Source organism: Aplysia californica, unplaced genomic scaffold (genome assembly GCF_000002075.1).
Source record: "Aplysia californica isolate F4 #8 unplaced genomic scaffold, AplCal3.0 scaffold00261, whole genome shotgun sequence".
Classification (NCBI taxonomy): domain Eukaryota; kingdom Metazoa; phylum Mollusca; class Gastropoda; order Aplysiida; family Aplysiidae; genus Aplysia; species Aplysia californica.
The window spans coordinates 753,084-762,484 of NW_004797531.1; the positions used below are offsets into that span (position 1 = coordinate 753,084).

Sequence of the window (9,401 nt, forward strand, 5' to 3'; positions counted from 1 at the left end):
GGAGGGGAGGGGAAAGAGAGAAATGTAGGTTTGGAGAGGGTGAGGAAGGAATGGGGTGCACACTAAGATCAATTATTCCTCTCGTAAATATTTACTGTTTTTAATTTTTTTATACACTTTTCGTATGAATGAACACGTTTTACCCTGACAAGTGCAACCTTTACAAAGTTGAGGAAAGACACTTAAAATTATACCTTGTATCTTGACATACGTCTTGTGCATTTTAGGAACGTTAATAGAAGTGCCTTTATAAGGTACGACTTGAGGAAGTGAATTCAAAGCAACAACTTTTATTCAAGCAATTTCAGTATTTCCATCATCTTCATATTATACGCTTTATAGGAACAAAGGGCCTTTTTCAATTCTCAGGGAGAACGAAGCGTAAAATGGTTTTCCCAACTCTTGCCAAAAAGGAATAAATCTGTGCTACAGTCAAACTTCCTTACACGATGTAGATCTACTGACTACCTTGGGACAAGCGTGAAGTTAGCGGAACAGCGGGGCTGATGGAAAAACGGGATGGCAACGATGGTCATCTTGACTAGTGGTAGACTGGAAAAGGCAAGAGACTAGAGCCAAACTGCGTCAGTCTTGCCTCATTTACACCTGTCTTGGGCGATTGCTATGTCTATGGAAAAATAAACAAGCAACCAATTATGTAAAGCCTCGGGGTAAATTCAAATTAAAAGAAGCTAGGGTCAGAAGCTGGGTGTCAAGGACATCGTAAACGTGCTGTTTTTTTTATGTAACCGATACGTCAGTCCTCGAGTAGCCTTACTTAAACCGGTCTTGTAGACTTGAGCGCGAGCCCTCACAATAATATAAAAGCCTCATGGACTGATAAATGGGGACGCCATAGATTTTACCGGCAGGCTGATGTGGAGCAGTTGGTTCTCTTGACAACTTTGAAATTTCATTCCAGTGATTATCTAAATATTGGTAAAAGTCTACAACTAATAACATTTTCATAATCAGCGCAAATCGGGAGCAAATCGACAACAAACGCCGGAAATAGGCCGAACTTGCAGAGACGTGTGTGGGAAAGAAATGATCAAGCAGCCACCCAGTGGGCGCTCTACGCCGCGTGTATTGTGTGTACTGTGTACCTCGAGTGGCCAGTTCACTGGCTGTATTATAGGGGCAAATCTACATTTGTTAGGGACGGTACAATTCAGTCACTTGGCGGATGGCGGATGGCTGTGTGTAAAGGCTTGGATGCTATGTTGATATAGACGTTCCTTGTACAACGGGGAGCGGTTGGAAGGGGGGGGGTACAATGAAGTTTGGCTGTAAATTTGCTCGTCTGTTTACGTTAGAGTCAAGTCAGGACAAAGAGACTAAGTGAGCACCGGCTGGTCCCATTCATGCCGACACTGCCATGGGGCGCTTTGCAAGTGGCACGGAGTCGGCTCCGAGCAGCACGCGCAGAGCGTGAAGGAAGCGTTATCCCTCATTGCATCTTCGTTGAAGCCCACCAGATCTTCTTTCGACTCTGACAAATGTCCAGAGTGGACCAATCCGCCACTCTGATTACCTGCGTGTCTTGCAAGACCCTGGCTCCCCTCGAGGAAGTTTTCTGATTTGCTGTGAGACAGCACTGAAGTGTCATCAAGTGGCGCGCTCGGCTTGTCTCGACCGACAGCTGCCATAGCTGAGAAACAGAGCCGAGATGACAGAGCTGGGCCGACATTGGCGTTCAAGCAATCTATGTGTCTCAGAGTGTCGGTAAAACTGTTCTGATTTGTGGAAGATTCTCTTACGCTGAGCACGTCGTAGGAAGAACTGCGCCTGCGTAGACCACTCAGGCTCCATTCTAGGTCAATAGCGGTCTCCATCTCTGCACCGCCCCAAGGATCCCATTCATTGTCCAGGGAGAAAGAGCTATTACGTGGGCTCTCTGCTTCATCGAAATCGGGATGCATTCTCTTTCCTGCAGACTTTTTCTTTCGACGTCTCAATTTATATAGGTTTCTTATGCCCTTGAATAAACTATAAATCCTACCTCCATCATCATATTTAGATGCTTGGTGGGATGGACATAGCTGACCTATTTTGGCTTCATTCAGACTATCACCTGTCTCTCCAAAGCTTCCAGACTTCTTAAGCGATGTTTCGATAACTTTTGGTTTCGTACCATTGGCGGTGTCCTCATGGTCAGGGGTATATTTACCAGAGCCCTCATCAAGCTCGCTGTACTTTTTGGGTGAAGATGTCCACCTCTGTCTCTTCGTGTTCCAACGCAGCTTCTCGTTGGCAGCGCTGCCTTTAACTTCCATTGGACACCCTTGTTCTTGACCACACACGCCCTCTGTAGTCGCTTTCCTTTGCGCTCTTCTGTCCATGAAATCAAACCCGGTAAAACTCTCAACGGAAACGTTGCTAAAGCCGTCGCTCAATTCACTGATGTCTGAAAACAAACCACCAACTACAGTTGGAACAGTTTTCTGAATGTTTTCTTTTCCTTCAGGACCATGTGGTTCTTCGACTTCTTCGAGCAGTGGAAGGCCTCGCCCACCATGGCCGCAGATGCGTCTGAAAATACCCCCAATGGCAGACGATATTCGGTCTATAGTTGACTTCCGGTATCGTAGCTGGTTGAACTGAGTCACCACCCCGCTGATAGTTGAGCGAGCAGCGCGTGGTGGAGAGCTGGGGAGCTGAAAAGTTGTTGGGCAAAGAGTTGGAATTGTATGAATCGTTGGGTGTACTTAAAAAAACGTTCTCCGCGAAAAACTTTAAGAGAGGGAAAATCATTATCCGGTACTTAGTTTGGCCAATGGTCAATTGTAGAACAGTGAACTATAACCCCCCCCCCCCCACCCCCGACTTCCCTTTCCTCATTCTCCACCTGCTTTAAAGTAAGATAAGAGATAATACTTCATTGTCCGGGACAGTTCCTCAAAAAAGGAATGTACAGGTCTACTTGTCTACTTCAGCACGCCCCCCCCCCACGCCCTCCACTCGTATAATGTTAAAATAGTCTTGGACACATAACATTATGACTACCCCCATGTTGGTCCCACAGGGAGTGAAGGTCCAGGATGGGCACAGTCAAGTAAGTCCAGAATGGGGGTATGAAAGAGACCTTTACCGAATAGAAGAATAAAACAACCATAATAGCGGTGATGGGGGTATTGGGCTGCTTGAGAAACTGTATGAGTAAATGAAGACTTGGGTCAATAGAAATAGGCAAGAATGGTGGGGCGGGCGGGGGGGGGGGGATTGTTTTAAGAAGTCGAACATCTTTTTCATGTCTAGGAAGTGTTATAGGCGATACGGGAGGACAAGTCTTTGTTGTCAAGAGCAGGATTGGAACGTAAGGGGAGCATTCTAACAGTTACAGTCTGTCAGGAGATTGAGAACCGTCATGAAAAGTTCAAAGATCCGGCTGTAGTGGCATCCAAAGAAACTTGAATATATGTAATCGCCAAATCATCGTGTTTAAGCCTTGCACTACCTACTCATACAGCATACCAATGAAAAAATTAAACAAAATACATTCTGCAGATATGGACACTCAAAATTGACCTTAAAAAATTAGGCTTGGCAAAATTGTGCAAAATCAAAAAAACGTAAAGTTGTCCTCGTGAATGTATTGAGGAGCAACAGTATTGATAAAATGGACAAACATTGCATATCCAATGAATAGAGAATTTTGTCTCAGCAATTAACACTATTTTATTACGATATTTTATTACTACATTTTCAAACAAAATGGAAAAGAGCAATAACAAATGCCACACAGAATTTGGACTTAACATTATGTGCTTATTGTTGCTTTACTTAGGATTCTATTGGTTTTGTGTAAAGCACGAACCCTTTGGGCATCGTCTCTATTAAAACCCTTTGGGCATCGCCTCTATTAAAATTTGGTCATAATTATCTATCATTTCACTCCAAATGTCACAAGGAGTTGCGAATGAAGGGTCTGAATTGAGAGCAAAGTCGCTTTTCTTAAGCTTCTGTTTCAAGGCGGCTTCACATACTTGTAGGATTCACACTGGGGCCAATTACTGGTGACATCTCCAACGTTGATAGGATTTGGTTTTCCAAAAATTGAAACGTGGTATTGGTCCTGTGAGAAAGTGTTTTGCTATGCTTGGAGATGTCTACTTGAATGTTACCATGACGAAAATGAGGGTCTGACATGACGTTCCGTTCCAGCACTTGTGAGATGTAGTCCACCAAGCCAAGCCATCCGGTGATTCACACGAGGGTGGGAGAGGAGGGGGGAGGGGGGTGTTCATTCAACCCTAGACCACCCAAAACCATGACAGTTTTGCGGGCCCTCTTCTTCACTGACAGGTGATTATGTCCAAAATCTAACACAGTCCATGTGAAAAAAAAAGGTTTCTTGTTTCAGATGAAACCAACAGCTCTTAAATAAAAAAAATTAAAAAAAACAATATACAAATGAACACATTATGTACTGTTAAGGTTAGGTTTTTTGTTTGGTTTTTGTGACTGCTCTGTTTTCCAATCTGGTTGAAAATACAGTGAAACACTGATATAAAGAACAAGCCTGGGCAGAAAATACAGTTCTTTATATCAGTAGTTCTTTATTTCAGTCAACACACACACACACACACACACACACACACACACACACACACACACACACATACTTTTTCCCATATATTCTTTTCCCGTCATAATAATAGGAATAGTATATATGGTACATGTACAGTAACTTATTTTTTCCCAAGAGAAGGGGAAAAAAAGGAAGCTGTGGAAGTTGGCTGCTTCCCTCTTTCTCCTATAAAGTTGTTTGTCCCCAAGAACGTAAAAAAATCCCCCCCCCCCCACCGTCCCATTGACTCCGAAATAGTTTCTCAATTTCTCCATGTTTTGTTTTGCCTCCGCGAAGCTCACTGTCACAGTTATCTGCTCATGGTCTTCACTGTTTGAGAAGTAGAAGCTTCCTTCATTCCTTCACTTGCTCCATAATTTCAACATCGGAAAGCACTGCTGCTGTTTGCACACCAGTGTCAATGTCTGTGTAAGCAGACTCCCGTAGCAGATGGGCAACTCTTGGTTTGGTCAACTCATAGAGATGGTCTGGTTCGTTACTTCAGTCGTAAATAAGGAGGAGAAAGACTTGTTGGGCAAGAGAATTGGTTCGTTACAGCCGTCAGTTCGTTATCGTATGTTCGCTAAATGCGTCAAAATATAAATGACACAAAAAAACAACAACAACCCCCCCCCCCCAAAAAAAAAAACCGGGGCAACGAAACGTGTTCTCTATTTCTGTCAGTTCTTTAAAAGAGTGTTCTTTAGAGGTGTGCTCTACTGTATCATCAGAAGATGCTTCTCATTGCAGAGACAGACAATAATATTCTCTTTTAATTTGATATCAATTCCATCGAAGTTGATGCACCTCAATACACGCGCGAACACAATTTTACGTTTTTTTGTTTTCGGACAATTTTGCCAAGCCTGATTTTGTAAGTTCAGTTTTGAGTGACCATATATCTCGGCATCTCTTGACATAGATGAAATATTAGTGTGTCAGATGATGATGAATCTAATTAGCTTTAAGTAGGCATGCTGCATGGGCGCGTAGTGCAAGTCTTTAACACGATGATTACATTTTCAAGTTTCTCTTGGAAGCCACTGTATACACACACACACACACACACACACACACACACACACACACACACACACACACACACACACACACACACACACACACACACATATATATATATATATATATATATATATATATATATATATTTATGTATATAACGTGTATTAATATTGTATGGGTTGGGAAAAAAAAAGAAATTAACAAGGCAGATCATAAGCAAATTTTTGCCCTTCATTAATGATTTCCTGAATAAGATCATGAAAATCCCCGGGCCAGACACTATCAAAAATGTTGTGTAAATAAGGAGAACCAAACAACAACTTATTGGCCTTGGGATCAAGACGAGGAGAAGATGGCGATGAGTTGGACATGCCCTCAGAAAGCCAGTCCACAACGTGACAAGACGAAGTCTAAGATGGAACCCCTGTTGGAGGATAAAGAGAGGAAGGCCGAAACCCTGAGAATGATCTAGAGGCAGATGTCAGGCATATGGGGTACAATTAACTGAAGATAGAGAAGATCGCCCAGAACACAGAACGGTGGAGAGCGCCCTACACCCGATACCAGGGTGAAGTAGGCGAATACTGATTTCCTTGAGAGTTACAGGGGTTATAGTGTGCTCGTGACAGTCAGGGATGAAAATAACCGAGCTAACAGCATCCCCTCATTTCCCTTAGGAATATACCTGAAATGCATGAGAGCTGGCATGCTCCTGTGGATCCTCACAGTAGGTGAGCTCGGTCAAGGCATCCAAATCTTGCCATAATATCTGGAAAAAGGCAAAGAAAGATTACGGGGTCTGTACACATTTCTTCTTTTAATTCTTGAAGAGAGACTTAAGTGTTACCGGTGGAAAACCCGGGAGCACCGATAGCTTAGTTGGTTTCAGCTTAGTTGGTTTAGTGTTGGGCTATAGTCTGGACTGTGGCTGGCCTTAGTTCGAATCCAGAAAGAATTGTTTTTGAACTTCGGTTGTTTGGAGAGCTTTTTACTCACTTAAGTCGGTAGCATCCGATTGGACTTAAGATTCGAAAAATCACCCCATATTACTATCATACAATAATGAAAATTCGTGCTCTCTTTGACCATACAATTTATTCTATCCACAAGAAATCGTACCTTTAAGAGCGAGCATACTTTCCGGGAAATAGGCAGGCCACACGTACTACAAAAGTAATGAAAATCAACAGTCACCTAAACTATATCCGAGCCCTAAAATGTTTTGCCCTTAAATTGAACCAACCCACAACTCTGAAACCTTACCATAACGTTCGAATCAATCATCAACTTTAACTCTAAAAAGAAGGTGTAGCCCTGACTGTAAAACAATAAGTAAGACCCCAGTTAGACAGGATAAGCCAAGCTGTACATTATACTGTGCAAAACAGTACAGTGCCGTTCGTTATATGACGGCTTATACCGATTGTCCCATGGTCCCACGGATGGGCGGTAGATCTATATGCTGTGTAACGTGGGTACGACATCCCGAGATAATAATTCTTTAATGGCTTCTGCTGATGAGAGGAATGCACTTACAGTGCTGTCATGACCAAGTCGCTTCAACGCAGGGGGTACAAGAGGCGTCTTGTCCGATGCAGTCGTCATAGTTTGATTCTGGATTACAGTTTTAATCGCTTAGCCTGAGCTGTTTTGTCTTCAGACATAGATCTACACGCAGCGACATGCACTGTCAAAGGCCAGCTTCCGGGGTAACAAAAGTCAATTAAATTCATCATGGGGAAAATTCCTTTTCTACCTTTTTTCAGACGTGAGGAAAGAACTCATATTCTGATAGCGTCATTTCTGTACGTCTCATTCTCCCTTGCGCCAAATGAAAGCGCACCAATAAATTAATAAAATGCAACTCACCTTTCCCAAAATATTTATTGATACAGTCGTAGTCTATTCTTTAACCCTTCCACTACCAAGCAGGGAGCATTATCTTATCAAAGGGTGCGTAGCAATCTCAGGTTTGACAGTGAAGGGGTTAAAATACTTTGCCTAATTACTGAAACTATATATATATATGCTACCAAAATGAAAGTTCTGAAATGATACGTATGGTCAGCCCTTCTATAAGGTTGTGAATGCTGGACAATCACTAAAGACAGTGAAAATAAAATAGAAGCAACAGAAATGTGATTTCTTACGAGAATGCTGAGAATATCGTGGAAGGAAAAATAAACCATATAAGGTGGTGCTTGATGAAGCCCACGTGTGACGCCCACTGTTAAAAACAATCAGGAAACGACAAATGCAGTTTCTGGGACAGCTGAATAGACATAAAGGCCTTGGACGTCTAGCTCTCCCTGTCAGAATAGAAGGCAAACGAGGAAGGGGTAGGCCCAGAATGGGTAACGGGGAGCGACCAGGGGAAAATAGCTTTTTTTAAAGAGCATCCAAGCAAAGGAATGAATGATGAAACATATGATCCCCGATGTCTATCGCAGATTTGGCACTGGATGATGATGATGATATAATAAAGTTGGCGATACAACGGGGTACAACGGCCTCGATTGCCTAACGTCAAGGAACATGATTCTGCTGTGCGGCTGTGTTTGAAAAGAATCTTTTTGTTTTTAATAGATCTAGAGTCTATACATGTTCCTTTATGCATATGTATTCAGAGCCAAGAGTCTTCTCTCTCTCTCTCTCTCTCTCTCTCTCTCTCTCTCTCTCTCTCTCTCTCCTTCTCTCTCTCTCTCTCCTCCCCCCATGTCTGTCTGTCTCTCTATCTCTCACCCTCTGTCTGTCTGTCTGTCTCTCTTTCTGTAGATGACTTCTCGTGAGAGAAAGGTTATCTAGAAGTATTCAAGCTATCATGCATGTGAGTGTTGTGTGCCCTGCGCAGTGTTTACCTTTAGCGACCAGTTCGTTGGCGGTTTGGCAGGGTAAATTTTCTTTAGTTAAATAAGGACCATACAACTCATGACAGAGGCGGATGGTGGATGTCGGTGTAAATGCGCGTAAATGCTATGTTTACAAAGAATCTACGTGCTCCTTTTTGTGTTTTGGCAAACCTGGCGAAGAGGGCTAGCGAAATAACGGTGGGCGGCATACGAGGTTATATAATTATATATAATATATATATATATATATATATATATATATATATAACACATTTAAAGATAATGGTAAATGTCTGGTCACCAAATCATTTATTTCAACACCTGATCTGAATCTGGTTTAAGGTTTTTAAAAACAAAAAAGAAAAGAAAAACAACAGATGCCGAAAACAGGCTATTTCCCTTGAGGTTAGAAAAAAATGTAACCTGATAGGAGCATCAAAAGAAAGAGAACCAAAGTTTGGTTTGAGAAGACTACTCTTACCAGTACATGTACGACACTGCATTCTCATTTCCAACAATCAGTAATTCGATCACCATTCAATTTACTTGTGTCATGTCTGGGACAGAAGCAAACGAATCTGCTCGTCAGTGAAAGACACCCGCTTACAAATGTTTGAACGGAGTTACAAGAAAGATAGAAGGTGTGTACATCCGGTTTCAAAATGGCGCAGAGCAACAAGAAGCTTGTAAAATCTAAAAGCGGCTACAGGATGGTTTTTGTAGATGATAAAATTGCAAGCCCCTTCATGATGCAAGAACCACAATGGATTCCAGACAATGCAGTATGTTGATGTATTATGGTGATATTTAATGTTTATTTTTCTGCTGGAACTTCACAAAATGTTGTCAGAGTCTAGATCTAGATCTTGGCCTTGATTCCACTTTGACACTTTGTTATTGTTTTGAAAGTGGCTATTCTCACCCGCCGGAAGTTCTCGCAAGATCAACTCCTCCCCTCG

General features: G+C 42.3%; 1 protein-coding gene across 1 annotated transcript; it reads right to left on the bottom strand.

Annotated features, from left to right (window-relative positions):
• Positions 1–11: 11 nt before the first annotated feature.
• Positions 12–7,282, bottom strand: LOC101857416. The gene is made up of 3 exons (XM_005100818.2): positions 7,130–7,282; positions 6,279–6,362; positions 12–2,657 (listed from the first exon to the last, which is right to left on the bottom strand). Exons 1-3 carry the CDS (start codon positions 7,196–7,198, stop codon positions 1,338–1,340), a joined length of 1,473 nt encoding a protein of 490 aa, XP_005100875.1. The 5' UTR covers positions 7,199–7,282; the 3' UTR covers positions 12–1,337.
• Between the last annotated feature and the right edge of the window lie 2,119 nt (positions 7,283–9,401).

Bases quoted from the DNA above. Each gene is read 5' to 3' on its own strand.
- LOC101857416 (XM_005100818.2), bottom strand. From the start codon at position 7,198: ATGACGACTGCATCGGACAAGACGCCTCTTGTACCCCCTGCGTTGAAG. The intron at 6,363-7,129 runs GTAAGTGCATTC...GCCTTTTTCCAG, and splicing joins GACTTGGTCATGACAGCACT to ATATTATGGCAAGATTTGGA. The intron at 2,658-6,278 runs GTATATTCCTAA...ACAACTTTTCAG, and splicing joins CCAGCTCTCATGCATTTCAG to CTCCCCAGCTCTCCACCACG.